The sequence below is a fragment of the Lactuca saligna genome, chromosome 2, assembly GCF_052625555.1.
Source record: "Lactuca saligna cultivar CGN05327 chromosome 2, ASM5262555v1, whole genome shotgun sequence".
Lineage (NCBI taxonomy): Eukaryota > Viridiplantae > Streptophyta > Magnoliopsida > Asterales > Asteraceae > Lactuca > Lactuca saligna.
Genome location: NC_136418.1, coordinates 118,473,381 through 118,490,852, shown reverse-complemented (window position 1 = coordinate 118,490,852; position 17,472 = coordinate 118,473,381). Strand labels below are relative to the sequence as shown.

The following is a 17,472-nucleotide window of genomic DNA, read 5'->3' as shown; positions in this document are numbered from 1 at the left end:
TAATTTTAGAAATGATAATCAAAATACTAATATGTATATTTCTGGCAATTTCTTTGTTACTTCTAATTCTGTTGAAATTTTTTTGTCTGATGTGAAAATTAACATTGCTTCTAACATATTTTTTCTTACAAGTGAAAAATATTCTATGTTTTTGACTCTCGTATATTGAGAAGCATGGTACAAGTGGGGTTTCAGCAAATATGGTATGTATTTGTTGTAACTTATATCTATCTAATAAAAAGTGAGTTATTGATTCAGGGCAAACCATTGCATGACTAAAAATGAATCTCATTTTGATAATGTTGTTAATGTTTCAAAACTAGATCTTAGGGTTGATCACCCAAATGTTCTTTTACAAAAATTAATAAATTTGGGAATATGAGTTTGTCTGAATCACTAAACTTATTTGATGCTTTTGTAATTTCTAACTTTAATGTGAATTTTCTCTCTGTAAATAAACATTGCAAGGATAATATATGTTAAGTTGTTTTTGATGAGTTTAACTATGTTGTGTAGGATTCACAGTCGAAGGTGACTGTAGGGAATGGTAATGAATTTAGAGGGTCGTAATAACTTAAAGGATCCCATACTTCAAGTAGTACATCTTCTCAAAATAAAAATATGTAACATTGTAAGGTCCTGAAAACCGATCTTAACCAATGATCAAACAATCAATCAATCAATATAACAAGAATTGAGTAGAAGAAGATTATAATCAAGCTTGCACACGTTTATATATCAAAAACGTCTAGTACAACTTGAGTACTCTTGGCCGTGAACTCTAAACGAACAACAACCACAAATGGCCTAGACAAGCCCTATATATATATATATATATATATATATATATATATATATATATATATATATATATATATATATATATATATATATATATATATATATATAGAAGACATTGGCCGTAAACAGGTTTACGACCGTAAACAACCTATTTACAATCGTTAACCTGTTTACGGGTGTAAACACTAGCCGTCGCCGTAAACTCCCAAACACCCCCCAAAATACATAAAATGACTCAATAGACCTTATATAATGGAAAGCCTAGACCAAACCACATAATGGACCCTTCAATCTCCCCCTTGGTTTCGGGCTAGCTTGACTTAATCCTTGTCGACAAGAACATCTGATTAGCCCATCGGCCCGTTCCACACCCTTTTGTTAATGATACCGGAAACCATAGACGTATACTCTTTCGCAGCTGGCTCAAAAATGTCTTCTGCAACTTTGATCTGATGAAGGTTCAACTGATGAATATCCCTTTTTCCAAACTGAAACAGATCTCTTTTGTCATATAAACGAATGCATCCATCTTTAAGATTTATGACAGCGGAGGATGTAGTTTCATCAAAAACCCAGTAAATCATGGATGTCAATGATCCATCTGGATAATTCTGAAGTACATGAATCTTTTTTACTTGACTGTTAATAGGCTACATCACATTTCGAAGAGGAAGATTAGTTTTGGGATCAAGTACACTTGGTTATAGTTTGATGATTGACTATGCAGTCTTCATTGAAGGAAAACCCTTACCAGTTGATCTTCCAAACAGAACTTGAATTGTGTTGCCTTGGGATTTTGTGAAGGATTTGCAAAAGGAGCTTCCGATAGTTCTAAAAGATCAACCCTGGTCCAGGAATGGAAATCACGAATATCTTTATATAATTCTTTGTTGCCACTCTTGCGTCTCACGAGCCACATGTTTAGCATATCATGAAAGCCCCATGAGACAATTTCGGACCTATCACCATATATGTCTCTAAAACTTTTTTCTTGAAGATTTGTGACGGTGATTTTGGGATGACCTGCAGGAGCATTTTGATCTAAGCTCCTTTTAAACAAGAGTTGACCTTTCTCAGCTAGTTTGGCCAATCTGGCACATTTCAGAGCTACGACATTTGGAGCTTGAACTGGTTCCACTTGAAAACGATCCACAACTCGTGATGTTTGTACAAGTGGTGGCACAAGGCAGATATATCCTTGAATCATCAACAAAGGATTTGAACTTGTCTCTAAGTTCCTCTTCCAACTTCCTTTTCAAATCAAAGTAGCTAACTATAAGTAGACCAAAGTGAGTCTGAAGATCAGTGATCTGTTTAGTCTTTAGAATTTTGTCCTCTTCAAGATCGGTAACTTGAATCTTGAGCTTGGCATTTTCACTCACAAGATCAGCTACCTGAATGTCAAGCTCAATATTCTTTTGATTATGCACGTTTATTTCCTTTTGGAGCTCAACAATAATGGGATTATCTTCTCCTGAGTGCCCTTCTCCGATAGAAATTCCTTTAGCTCTAGGAAAAGGCACTGAGCTTTGTTCTTTAGCTAAAAATTGAGCAAGCCTCACAAAGGCAGCATCATGATCAGGTTGAGGAGAAGAAAATTTTGTTGGTACAGAAGAACCACCAACATCAAAGGTTGTTGTCGGTCCTTCAAAAGATGGTCCAGATGGGTCATAGGTAAGAACAGTGTTGGATGAACGGGGAGACCTTGAGATGGTTCATAAATCAGCACACCAGGTCTTGGGTCAAGTCTTCTTCTTTTAATAGGAGGCGAGGAGGTCAGAGTTATTATGGGATCACTCTCAGGAGTCTTTGAGGTAGGAAGAACATTAACAAGGGGAGGAATCCCTAAAACAATCTCCTTAGGAATTGAATCATCAGCCATCTACTTGGAGGTAGGAGGCATATTCTAGAGAACATCTTCAGTTTCCTGTATCTCTGTTACTGGATGAGCAACATCGTTGATACATTCAGAGAACAAGTCAAGGTTTTGATTGGATAAAAGATTCTCATTGCTTCCAAAATTTAGTGGAATGTCATCCTTATCATAGCCAGTAAGATCGAGATCTTCGAATGAATCTTCAGCATTTGCAGATGCAGTCTTCTTTGTTCCTTTGTTGTAGTCACTTTAAATAAGAACAGATGTCATATCATGTTCTTCTACCACAAATACACTAGGAGTAGCTTCCTTATCATGATATGATATGGTAATGACATCATCATATGAATATATTTTCTCTGAAGAAACACACTCAGAAGATATTTTTTCAGAAGACCGATGAGATTCGGATGCATCATTCATCTCAACAAACTTTCTAAATTTCATTAGAGGAAACTTTCCATGAAAGACAACTTTACCCTTGCGATTCTGTTTAATCAATCCAACCGTGTGTGGAAAAAGAGATTTCATATCTAGGGTCTCTCCTTCTTTGTCCATCTCTGGGAATTGCAAATCGATAAACACACCTGAATAAACCTAGGATACATCAAGAGAGTATCTCTAGTCTTCGCATTGATGTTTACAACGAATTCGTCCAGAATAAACCTTAAAAAGTTGAAATTTATTCCCTTAGCAAGCGCGTCGATAGCTCTTGTGTTTCTTAGAGAAATTTCATCTGCACCAGTCTATCTGCCAAATATATAGGTTACAAAGGTGTGAGCTAGGAATATCTAGTAAGGCGACAAAAGTTTCTTTATAATGGAAGGAAAAATGCCTTCATAGCCCATTTTGTTAAGAACTTCTTGGATTTCATCAATAACAATCTCAACAGGGTAGGTGGATTGGTCATCGAGTTGTAATGCGTCTCCAATGGGTTTCTCTGTGATTATAATTTTGCATCCTTTCACCTCAGCCTCAATGGTCACAGATCTGTCATCTCCTCGTGTCATCTTGGGAGACATCCAAAATTCTTTAATTATTCCTTGATACACACCAGGACTCACGGTGAGAGCAGTGGACAAACAACACTCCATTAGCCTATGAATCATTGATTTAAACTCTCCATGAGCAACACGAGGTTCCACCAGTAGAATTCCAAGATTATGACTGTCAGCGAACTTGAGGCTTGCCATTTGAACTGCACACAACAGGCCAACTAAGAAAACAAAGTATTTAAATGATATAAAGTTTATGGTTTTCTTAATCAAAGAATTTAATCTTTGGCCTTAAGATAAAAATCAACAGATTATTGAACAAAATAAGTTTATTAACAAAATGGGGTTTTCGGCCGTAAACATCCTGGTCGTACACGGCTAGGCCGTAAACGCTGACAGTCAAAAATCTTTGATTAAGCCCTAAAAGAAACCATCGATTTGATGAAAAAAACACATATCACCGGTTGATTTTAGCATACCTATGAGAATCACGAGTCAATTTTACGAAAGAAATCGAATTTTTTTTAGAGGGAGAGAGAGAGATTGGAGGGGTTTACGGCCGTATTCATGAAAATGAGGAGTGAAGTAGTGATTTCGGCTGTAAACTCCTCTTTTATACCTTGTTCGAGTTTAGCTGTTATCCACACAATTTAAGATGAAGTCCAAATCCCATAATTTTCAAAAATAAGACATTTTGTGGATAAAAATAAAAATAATAAAAAAATTTAAAGTTTAAAATTTTAAAAGAAATTAAAATTAAGACAATTAAATAAAAATAAAAATAAAAATAATAAAATAAATAAAAAATTAAAATGAAATTAAAAATTAAGAATTAATAATTAAAAATAAAAACTGAATTTATCTCAACTAATACTGAACATAATTTTGTGATATTAGGATCAAAGTAATTAGACAGACTTAATCCACTTAGCGGTACCTTTACCTTAATGTCTATGTCTGATCGATCGTTGGTATTATGGTTCACTTAAACATAAAGAATTTGTGATAAAATTTAGGACAAGTTAATAGTGACAAGACATTAAATTTTGTAAACTTAGATACTTTTCTTAAAAGACCATTAAGCTCACGACGACCAAAGATATTGTTGTCCACCTAAATTAAGCAGCGAGATCTACATACCACCTCTAAATGGTTTGATTTTAGTTGCACTAGAACGTATTCCCCACTTTCCGATATACCCTGGTTATGAAGAACTTCTAAAGAACTCCTTACTTTAGTTGAGTAAACAATTATTAAGGAGGAAGTCAGATTTAGAAATGGGTGCACATGTTGTGTCCCAGGTCGGATATATTTCAATCACACAGAGGTGACAACATATGGCTAACTAGGATAGAGGGATTCGGATGTAGAATGTTGCATATGATGTGTTTCAAGTCGGATCTTCTGATCACGCAGAGGGGACAACATATGGGTAACAGATGTAGATAGATAAGAAGGTGTGTAGAGATAGAGTTGCATATGTTTCATTCCATGTCGGATCTTCCGATCATGCAGAGAAGGTAACATATGACTGACAGAAAGAAAGCAAGAAAATAATTTCCTACAAACTTAATTTATCAGAACCCCAGTTGCCCTATCAGAACCACAATGAAGGACATAGGTTCGTACATCAACGAAAATTGAGCCACAATTCTAGATGCGTATTAATTTAGTGTATCCGCAGATTCCCATGTATATCTCTCTGCTAAACCTATCCAAGCGTCGTATTATAAGACTCAATGGAACTATCTAGATTAAACTTTATCGGGTCTCTAAACTTCTCAAGTTCATCTGATCCTAGTCAAGTCCATTAAAGATCCTTCATGTCTACCAGCGCATCAAACAGAGAGCACGGACAGTTCGACTTAGTCACCTTCCACAGATTCAGTTTATCTGTTATCACATAATTATATCACCTCCCAATAGACAAAACTAACAAAAAAAACCATAATTTTTTATTTTCTGATTTTCTAATGTTTTTGGATTTTTAAGTATTTTCTAAAAAAATAAAACACAAATAATACTATTTTTGGATTTTTGATTTTCTAATTTTTTTTGTTTGGTTTCTGTTTGTTTCTCCCCCAAAATTTGTGCATGGGTGAGAATGAAATTAAAATGCGCAAATTTAAACTAACCTAAAACAAAAAATTAATCCTCAAAACGAATCATTTTCAAAAATCTCACAAGCACATCGAATCGGGCTTTGTTAAAAGGCTTTGTGAATATATCTGCCACATTATTAGCAGTAGGGACCTGTTCCAGTCGAATCATTGAATGCTCATAGCAATCTCTGATAAAATGAATTTTGATATCAATGTGCTTGGTTTTGGAATGCTGGACAGGATTTTTAGTAATCTAAATGGCAGCCTCATTATCACAAAAGATAGCGGTTTCTAGATAGTTCAAACCGTAATCCAAAAGCTGACGTTGGATCCATATAACTTGAGAACAACAAGCAGAGGCAACAACATATTCCGCTTCTGATGTTGAGGTTGAGACAATATGCTGTTTCTTGCACTGCCATGAGACCAGCCGATCACCAAGGAATTGACACCCTCCTGATGTATATTTCATGTCAAGCTCACAACCTCCATAATTATTGTTAGCAAATGCTTATAAATCAAATTTAGAATTTTTCGGATACCAAAGACCCAATTTTGGTTTGCCTTTGGTATACCGAAAGATTCTTTTGACAACAATAAGATGTGAAAGTTTAGGATTAGCCTAATAATGTGCGCATTGACAAACTGTAAACATGATGTCTGGGTAGATTGCAGTTAGATACATCAACGATCCAATCATCAATCCGTAGTGTGTCTGATCTATAGATTCGCCATCAGTATCTAGATTAAGCAGGGGTCTTTCGGCCATAGGTATCGATGCAGGTTTTGCGTCTTGAAACCCGAACTTCTCAAGTATATCCTCCATATACTTTGATTGATGGAGCAATATTCTGGTTGACTTATGTTGGACCTGAAGCCCCAACAACATGGTCATTTCCGCTAACGAACTCATCTCAAACCTTTTTTTCATCACGCCTTCGAACTCTTTACATAGCTGCAGATTGGTAGACCCGAAGATAATGTCATCAACATAGATCTAGACTAGAATCTGATCATTACCCACATGCTTGATGAATAAATTTTGATCGATAGTGCCATGAGAGTATCCATGCTCAAGCAAGTGCCTTGTAAGATTTTCATACCATGCTCGAGGAGCTTGATGTAACCCATACAACGCCTTGTCTAACTTGTAGACATGATTAGGAAACTTCGAGTTAACAAGCCCAGGAGGTTGATCAACATATATTTCTTCCTTCACCTTGTCATACAAGAAAGTTGTCTTAACATCCATCTGATAAACTGTAAAGTTCATGTATGAAGCATATGCAAGGAAGATACGGATAGCCTCCAAGCGAGCTACTGGGGCATAAACCTCAGTGTAGTCAAGACCCTCAATCTGTCTAAACCCGTGAACCACCAATCTTGACTTATTGCACACTATTACTCTGAACTCATCCTGCTTATTGCGGTATGCCCAACATGTGTCAAGCGACATTTTGCCCTTGGGTAATTCAAATAGTATCCAAACCCCCGAGTTTTTCAAATTGATTCAGCTCTTCGTGCATAGCATCTACCCAGTTGGGCTCATTCAAATCCATTTCAATGTTCTTTGGCTTTATTTGAAAGATAAAGCAAGAATAGAGACATGTGTTTACATCTCCACTCTGACTTCTAGTTTTAACACCATCACCCAGATGGCCAATGACATTTTCGGTCGGATGATCGCATTGAATACGTGAGGGAATCTCCTAGCTGATGTCATTGAGGGAAATGGAAAGGTTGTGAATGTTGATAACTCCATCATTTGCTGAATGTTCCACATCAGATGAACCTACCTCATTTGATGGATCTGCTACAAACTCAGTAGCAATTTGTTCAGGAAAGAGTAGTTCCGTGAAAGTTGGAGTAACAGCGGAAGCATCTCTAGACATAAACTCTCTTTCAACAGGAGTGTAACATCCCAAAAATATAGGCCAAAAATTTCATTTTTAATTACGTCATTTTAAAACCAACAGTGTAATAAAACATCTGTAATATTATGTCATGTCAAAACCAAAGTAGAAATAATCAAACATGTTATCATAAAACAATATCAGAGTGTAATCCCAAGATCTCATGTGCGGAAAACCATAGTGTGATGCGCTGCGATCAAGCCGGCTCCTTTCCTTTGAAAACGAATACCTGAAACCAAAACTGTAAACCGTAAGCACAAAGCTTAGTGAGTTCCCCCATCATACCACATACCATACAATCACATAGCATACATACTGCCGGGCAATTCTGGGGTGCCCGACCTACCCGGTACGGCCATTCTGGGGTGCCAACTACCCGTGCGACCATTCGGGGGTGGCGTCCTACCCGTGTCAAGCCATTCTGGGGCGCTGACCTACACATGTCGAGCTATTCTGGGGTGCTGACTACCTTTCGGTCCTAACAACCGAACCTCAGGGACTATTTCACCCCTACTACTACCATCACATTTATCATAACACAAACATAATATCAGACATATCTGGGGTGTCTGACTACCCTTTGGTCCTAACAACCGAACTCTACTACTATCACATACAACATATCATGCTAGCATATAACATATCAAGTAGTAGCAAACCTAGATGATATCACAAAGACAATCATCTATCATACATCTCCTACTGGTGGGCCGACATTGTGACCTTAGACCCACCGCTACTAGAAGGCAACTCACCTCACACTGCTAACGTCCCATAGACATAATCCCATACTTGCTGAAGTCCCGCAGATTCGACCCCAGCTGTTGGCTGACAGATTTCCGAACTGTCAACACCAAAATAACACCCAATTAATAATTGGGTCCCAATACATAACCATAAACACTTACTTTAGATAATTACATTACCCCAAGCTTGGCTTATTCAAGCCCAAGGCCCAATCCGTAGCCCCAAAGTCAACTATGAGTCAAATCCCATCATATGGCCCAATTTTCCAAATTGGGCCCAAGTCTATACATGATCTTATTCTAAGGCCCACCATCATATAATCATTAAGGCCCAACTATGGCCCATCTACGGCCCAGTTTTCCAAATTGGGCCCAACCCCTTACATGGGACTTACCTTAGGCCCATTAAATTATTTTAGCCCATATAATTATTCTTGGATGGCCCATTAATAATCCAATCATTAAGGCCCAAAAGAAAGGCCCAACAAGAAACCCAAATGAAGTTAGGGTTTCACATAAAATGCCGATTAGGGTTAAGTTTCCTACTTAACCCATTAAGGAATTATTCCTTTAAGGACTTAATCCATTAAGTCCATTCTTCTAAATAAGTCATATGGTGTGATTGGGCTTAATCACACAATTACATTCCAATGGCCCAAATGTGGGTCTCAACAAGTCCAAGCCCATAATCCCAAATTAGAGTTTTCACATGAAATGATGATTAAGGTTCAATGTTTCTTTCTTAACCCATTAAGGACTTAATCCATTAAGTCCATTATGTCTTACGCTAGTTTGCCGATGGTTATTAATTATTATTTAAGATTTAATAATTAATTCTCGTGTGTCCCGATTAATTCCCCAAAATTAGGGTTTTGATGGCATTAGGGTTTTCCAACCCAATACTAGCTCATTTATTAATTTGTTGGGCTTTTAGATCAATTAGGGCTTTATTGGGCCTATTAGAGTCCATTAAGCTTCATTGGGTCCATTAGGGTTTCAAGGCCCATTAGGGTTTTGGTCCCTTGTCCAAACATCCCCAAACTAGCAATCCCAACACAACTAAGGACACCGCCACCCGACACGGCGGTCGGTGGCGGCAGGCGGCGGCAGGATTACATTTTACAATGCTAATCTCGACTAAACACACACAACCACTAACACACACACACACATGGTGGTTTATGGCGGCAGCCACCACCATGTGGCAATTCTTGATTTCCATCTATGCATAACACACACACACATACCTTATGCTATATTTCATTGTCAAATACACACCCACACACCGATGTATGCCCACTGCCACCCACACACGGTGGTCAAAGGTGGTAGAAAACAAATGGCAACACCCACCATGGTTGGCTGCCATGGTGGTTCACTCTTAAATCTCCGACCAGCCAACAAAACTCACACACAACATGATGGAACGGTGATTCACATACCATGATAACATCCGAACCACACACACCCACATCTCTTGCTCGAAAAAGTATCCAACCACCCACCTAATGGCTAAAACGCGATGACAACGATCTGAGAAGGCGGCACCAACAATGGATAACGGCGGCAAGGAAACATTCATGGCGATAACAACAACTTTGGGACGGAAACCACCCTTGCTCGGACTCCCGGATGCAACCACCACTTGATGGTGTATAACGGTGGAATCAACAACTCGTAGCAACGGCCTAAGCATCGATTTGCGGCGGCGGTCGTGACTATGGCCAAACACCGAACCCATGGAGAAAGGAGACGCTAACAGGCGGAGATGAGGGGAGAAAAGGTGGGCGACTCCCACCAGAAACAGCAGCGGGATAATGGAAGTCACCTCCACCGGAGAACAACAACATCATCCCTCGATCTTGAACCTTCCTACCACGCAGTTGCTTCACCCTCGACCCCGACTTCACCGGCAACAGAAGAGACCACCGTTCATGCAATGGAATGGAGGTGGCGGCTGAGAAAACTTCGAATATGCGTTGGCGGCTGGAAACGATGCTGGGACTAGGGTAACCAGGGGTGATGGGTTTAAATACCCCGATCCCCACACTTCTTTCCATAATAACCGAATGGTCCCTCCATCTCCCATTTCATTCAAAATATCTCCAATATTTACCATTTTACCCTCCACATTAATCCTTTACATCTTAGGTACAAAATTTACCAAATAGCACCCAATATCTTAGTTATGAGATATTCAGCCCTTCCACATCCTTTCGTTTTAAATTAATTCCAAATAATTACCACGAAGTCCCTACCTTTATAAATATTTATAAACGGGGCTTTACAAGGAGTAAGAGGTGTAGCATCAGCATCTGGAGCATCATGTTGAGCGTGAGATTCTAGACTAGTAAGTGGAACAGATGACTCCCCCTGAGGAGTTGAAAAGGATGCCGATGGAGGTCTGGAAACAGCTGCTTCATCTTTATCTTCAGGAGTAATCTAAGAACAAGAGGAAGAACCAGATGAAACATATGAATACATATTGAATGATTTGAACAATGATGTGTAATCAAATAGCCAACCAGGTCCCACTCGAGCATCCGTTTCATTTTCCTCTAACCAACGCATGTCGAAGAATTCTACAATCTGCTTCATCTTATTGTTGTAAACCCTATATGCAGTGCGAGTAGCATACCCCATGAAGTAACAATCATCGGCTTTTGGTATTGAACTTCAGATTGGATTCCAGGTGAAGAAGCGTGCAAGGGCAGCAAAATACACGGATGTGGCTGACTGAAAGCTTATGAGCATAAAGAATTTCATGTGGAGTCTTCATCTAGGCTTTGTTGATTAAAACACGATTCTGAATGTAGCAAGCAATGTTAATCGCCTCAGCCCAAAAGAAAACAGGTAACATAGAGTCATAAAGCATCATCCTTGCAGCGTCTTTTAATGTTCGATTCCTCCGCTCAGCAACACCATTTTGTTGAGGTGTGTGAACAAAGCTGTATTGAAGTGCCTTTACCCAATTATGAGTCTAGTTCTAAATCATCACAATGAACTTCTTTATAAGATCAGCAACCGTAGCTTTGTCAGATTAGAAGAAAACCCACATAAAACGAGAGAAGTCATCGATCACAACCAGACAATACAAGTTTCGGTTGATGCTTTGCTCAGTGACTGGACCAAATAAGTCTATGTACGATAATTGGAGCACCTGGCTGATTGAATTAACCTATTTTGGCAGGTATGTCTTTCTATGATGCTTTCCCTAGGCATAAGACGTACATTTCCCAAATGTTATAAAGTCTCTGACGGGTAAGCCACGTACCATCTCATTTTTCACAAGATAATTTAGATTCTTAGTGTTACCATGACTGAGTCGTTGATGCTACAACATTGCATTTTGTTCTGAGACATTCAAAAAGAGGCAAGTGACTTGTTCAGGAATGTTACTGTTCAATATGCATTGCCATCCCACTTTGATTTGAGAGGGATCCACTCTTCCAGGATGACAATGCCTGGATTAAGAATCATGCACTCTTTATAAGTAAAAAGCGTTGAATATCCTTTATGGAAATCTGAGAAACACTCAACAAGCTATGATTTAATTCAGGAACAAATTTGACGTTCTCGAAACTCAACACTCCATTTATAATGGTTCCTCTCTAAGTGATTTTACCACCTTCTTTGCCTGCAAAGGAAAGATAACCCCCATTAAAAGATTGAATGTTGCTCAATTAGGAGATGTCTCCAATCATGTGCCGGGAGCAGCTGTTGTCGACATACCAAGGTTTGACGACATTCCTCCCTAACTGTCCTGGAAGATGAGTGAAATTATTTAGATTTCGCAACCCAGGTCATTACTTTCCTAGGTTGACCCTTTGCCAACTCAGATGTGTCTTTTGAAACCTTTAATTTTGAATTATCATTTACAAATTTTTCATAGGATGACGATGATTGGTTGGAAGTTAATTTGGGCATCCACTTATTTTTAGGTTTCTTAACAATCATAGGTTGTTTTGAATCATTTTTCTTTTCAGTTTGCATTGAGCATTTGGATTTTCTACCAGAAGTGGTTGAAGACCCAGATCCACTCTTTGATGAAACCGATCTTTGCGGAGCCTTGTTAGATTACTACAAACTGTTTGTGACTTTGTTATTAAAAACATGTTTATTCTTTTGAAAAACCACCCTTTCTTGCTTTGATCATCCTTCCAATCATCATCTCGAGAGAGATCTTTTGAGGACTTTCTAATTAAAGATCTTCCTCTAGACTCATTCTCTCCTCTTTGTGACAAAAAGTGTACAAAAGACCGATTGGGACAATTCCTAGCAATATGACCACCAGTACCACAATTTAAACAAATCTATTTGTTGTTATTGAAATCGGTACTGCATTTTTCAGATTTATTTTCTTTAATGACACCCTTACTTTTCCCATAAGAACAAGTGCAAGAACCAGATTATGCGATAAGTGAGGGTGCATCAGGTTGTGTGACTTGTGGAATGGGTGTGCTTGTAACAGAATCATCAGAAGTATCAGGACTAGCAAACAAATAATCAAATACGTCAAAAAAAATTCAACTCAACATGATATGATGCAGGTACATTAACTTTAACATTAGAAACATTAAAGTTTTCATTCAAAATATAAACATCAGGTTTAGACATAGTCCAAACATAGTTTTATTATCAGAAACGTATTCTTCAGCTTCGTGCTTTGAATAATTTAAGGACTGATCTGCAGGAGAAGTAGAAACATTAGTACTTTCAGTATTAATAATTCCTCCTGAAACAAAACCAATTGGTTTGCCATAAACCATGAATGGTTCGCTGGCAATCTCCTCATCAGTTACAGGGTGATAGAAAATTATGATTGAAATGAGGAGGCACTTTATCGTATCCTAAACCCTTATGCTGGTTATGTTCAAATTGCAAGCAATTGTCTATCATGTTGGCAACTACTTCACTTGACACATCAAATTTTCTAAAATTAAAATTTGCAGTTTCAAATTTGCCTTTTAATATGTCAAGCTAAGTAGTCAATTCAGCAAGTTGTCTCTTGATATAGTCATAATTTTCACATTTGTTGCTATAGTCTTCTTGAAGTTTCCTAAAGTCTTTGATTTTTGCTTCTAATTGGGCCTGTAGGGGGTTTTTGTCCTTTTCTAATTTGATAACCTTCATATTTTAGGTCCTCGACTTCCCTACGTAATGATTCTATTTCCTCACGAAGAATTTTAGGGAAAACGGCAATAAAGTCCCTATGTATTGCCCGTATAATCGATTTAGCCCCTATATTTTTTTTTAGCAATTAAGTCCTAAATACCTGTAAACGTAATCAAAACGGGAAATTTAATGGGTTAGCCGGTATCCCACCGATACTATACGCATGTGGCACCTTACGTGTACAAGTGACTTTTACCCTTCCGTTTCTCTCAGTAAAACCTTAGTGGATGAGCACAAATGTGTTAGAAATTTCAATATTTCAAATTTACTGAGTCCCAGATGGCTAGCAAGATACTTTTTGAAGGAGTTGATAATGAAACCTAACTTGAAGTGTAAGGAGATGCAATCAATAATTAGGACCAAATTTCATTGTGGTGTGTCTTGGTCTAAGGATTACAGAACAAGGTGTAGAGCAATGACCATTATAGATGGTAAACTCACAGAACATTATGCTAGGGTGTGGGACTATTGTCATGAGTTACTAAGGTTAAATCCTGGTAGCACTGTCCAAGCTGGTGTCACTATAAATCCAGATCAAACAACATACTTTCACAGGATGTATTTGTGTTTTAAAGCAATCAAGGAAGGTTGGAAAATAGGGTGTTGTAGGGTAATTGGTCTAGATGGATCTTTCTTGAAAGGGACATGTAAAGGAGAATTACTCACAGCAATAGGGAGGGATGCAAACAACCAAGTTTATCAAATTGCTTGGGCAGTTGTTGACATTGAAAACAAAGCTAATTGGAAATGGTTTCTGGAACTGCTCACAGAGGATCTTAATCTTCTAGATGGAGGAGGGTTTACTGTCATTTCTGATCAATATAAGGTTTGTAATTTCTTAGCATATTTATGATTTTTCCTTAACATCATCTTATATGTTTATGTATTCATTAAATTGTAGGGATTGATTGAAGCAACCAAGGAATTCCTACCAAATGTGGAGCATAGACAGTGTGCAAGACACATATATGCTAACTTTAGGAAGACCTATTCTGGAGTGGAGTTCAAGAATATGTTCTGGGCAACTTCCTTATCAACTGTAGAGAGTGAATTTCTGAGGAAAATGGATGATATAAAAGAGGATAATCCAAATGCTTATGAACATTTGATTGCAAGACATCCTCACACATGATGCAGGGCATTTTTTAGGACTGATGTAGCATGTGAGGCAGTTGAAAATGGCATAGCAGAGTGCTTCAACACCATCATATTGGATGCTAGAAAGAAACCCCTTCTAGCAATGTTTGAAGAAATTAGGTTGTACATGATGGATAGGTTCTACCATATGTTACAAAAGGCAGAAAAGTGGGAATCAGTGGTTTGTCCAGCTGCTATCAAGAAAATGAACAAGTTTGGAGAGGATTTGAGGTTTGTCTTAGAATTTTTATTGTTCCTTGTTATCATTATTCTAATTTCATTGTTATGATTTCATTTAGTAATGCTATTGTAGGAATTGGAATGTGAATCCAAGTGGACCATCCATTTTTGAAGCCAAGAATGGATTAGAAGGGTACGTGGTTAACTTACAAAGCAGAGTGTGCAGCTGTAAGCTTTGGGATATCTCAGGAATTCCATGTGTACATGCACAGTGTGCAATACTATTCACTGGACAAGATCCTGTTCATTTCATAAGTGAGTGGTTTAATGTGGACAGGGTCAAGGCCATATATGCAAACAAGATACTGCCTGTGAATGGTAGAAATTTATGGCCTAAAACATCATACATAAAGCCTCTACCCCCTTTAGCTAGAAGAATGTCAGGGAGACCAACTCTGAAAAGAAAGAGGCATGTCACTGAATCTCAAGATAAATACTCCCAAAACAAGATGAAGGTTACTGGAATAGGAAGGACAATCCAATGCAAAAATTGTCTTTAAAGGGGTCATAACAAGGCATCCTGTAAGAATCCCAAGGTCACACCAGAACCCAAACCCAAGAAAAAAATGGGTAGACCAAGATTGGATCCTGATATCAATCATTGGACTAGAGGTGGTGTAAGAGGTGGTGTCAGAGGTAGTAGAGGTGGTAGAGGGGGTAATAGAGGTGGTGCAGTGGGTAACATAGGTGGTGTAGTGGCGAACAGAGGTGGTAGGGGTAGTAAGAGAGGTGGTAGGGGTAGTAAAAGAAGTGGTAGGGGCAGTAAGACATCTGTTAGAGTTGAAGGTGGTGGAGGTGCTGAAGTTGAAGGTGATACAGTTGAAAATGAGGATGACACTATTCCTGAAAAATATTTAGTCCATTTATGGAAGTCAATGCAAGATTTGAAACAATCAGGGTATTCAATTGAAGAAATTAAAAATTCACTTAGTCTGACAGATTCATGTATGAAGCAACTTAATGATTACAATGATAGTATTGAACAAGTTCTTCCTATGTGTATGGTAAACCCTCTATATTACCTTAATGTTTACATTCATTTATGTTATTAATTTCTTGATGTTTTATAGGAAGAGGAGTATCCACCTCAAACTGAGACACAAGATGGGGGTGAAGAAATTATCCCTGAGACACAACCAGAAAGTGAAGAACAAGAAGGCATTAATGACACCCAGGAATTACCAGTACACCTTAGGATTGTGAAAAGAAGAAGGCCCTCTCAGAGGATTGTTAAAAACAAGCTGAAGAAGATGGGATGTCTTGGGACTTCTGCAATTTCAACATTGGAGTTGGATTAGGGTGTTAGGGTGTTAAGGGTAGTAAGGGTATTTTGGTACATCTTTTGTGAATGCTATTTTTGTGAATCTTTTGTGAATGCTACTTTTGTACATCTTTTGTGAATGCCCTTAAATGACTGATAGCCATATTTTATACATCTTTTGTAAACACATTGAAACATTGTGAATGCCCTTAACATGGTTGGTAATGACATATTGGAGTTTGTTGTTTAATTATTTTAGCCACAAGTGTGCATACTTCATTAGTTTGTTGTCAATGGTGATCATTGTAGCCCCAAATTCAACACCAATTGTTAAATCATGGTTATATTTCACTAGTGTACACCATTTATGCAAACCATAATAACATATTGCCATTTCATTAACCAAAATATTACATGATCCACAAGAACATTTATCTATTACAGTAAACCCTTCTCCATCTATTACATCATGATAACAAACCAAAAGACTACATCATCCTTACCATATCATAATACCTTACAACTTACACTAAACTAAGCATACATCATCCCTACAATGAAACAAACGAAACAAACCATCATCCACTTGCAGAATGCAAATTCATTACCAGGAACATGTGTATTCTCACGCATTGTAATTTGATTATCAGGTTCAAGAGCATTCACAGGGGAAATAGGGACATCAACATTCATATGGGCAATAGGGCCATCAATAGGTATTTCACCTTCATTAACAGGGTTATTGAAAGAAATAGCTACACCTCCATTAGCAAAAACTCCTAATTCATACATTCTTTCTTTATACCACTTATTCAATAGTGGTGGCTCAATCCAACGAAAATACCCACAGTCCTTCTCTTCATCCTACATAACATAGCAAATGCATGTTTTTAACACAGAAAAATGGGAATTTTAGAGGATTAGAAGAATTTGGGTGAGATTTGAAGATTCTATACCATGTAATTTGGGCAACCAAAAAACCTTCGACCTGGATTCTTTCGAGTCCATGATGTCCACATACCAGCCCTATCTCCACAATAGCATATTCTGATGTTGGTTCTTGACGAACTCGACATCGATTCCGTGTTTCCAATTTGCCCTAATCGTTCGCTCATTTGACTGGAGAATGAAGAAGACGAGCTCGATTCAATGATTTAGCCCTCTATAATGGCACGTAGGATGTTATTTAACATGATGACTTCCAGGTAAGCTGCCACATCAGTTAG

At 37.9% G+C, this 17,472-nt stretch overlaps 1 protein-coding gene across 1 annotated transcript; it reads left to right on the top strand.

The window, feature by feature from the left end:
* Positions 1-14,023: 14,023 nt before the first annotated feature.
* On the top strand, positions 14,024-15,485 carry LOC145030020 (uncharacterized). The gene is made up of 4 exons (XM_078978462.1): positions 14,024-14,434; positions 14,510-14,559; positions 14,746-14,976; positions 15,059-15,485. Exons 1-4 carry the CDS (start codon positions 14,024-14,026, stop codon positions 15,483-15,485), a joined length of 1,119 nt encoding a protein of 372 aa, XP_078834588.1.
* The last annotated feature ends 1,987 nt before the right edge of the window (positions 15,486-17,472 follow it).

Bases quoted from the DNA above. Each gene is read 5' to 3' on its own strand.
- LOC145030020 (XM_078978462.1), top strand. From the start codon at position 14,024: ATGACCATTATAGATGGTAAACTCACAGAACATTATGCTAGGGTGTGG. The intron at 14,435-14,509 runs GTTTGTAATTTC...ATTAAATTGTAG, and splicing joins TCATTTCTGATCAATATAAG to GGATTGATTGAAGCAACCAA. The intron at 14,977-15,058 runs GTTTGTCTTAGA...ATGCTATTGTAG, and splicing joins AAGTTTGGAGAGGATTTGAG to GAATTGGAATGTGAATCCAA.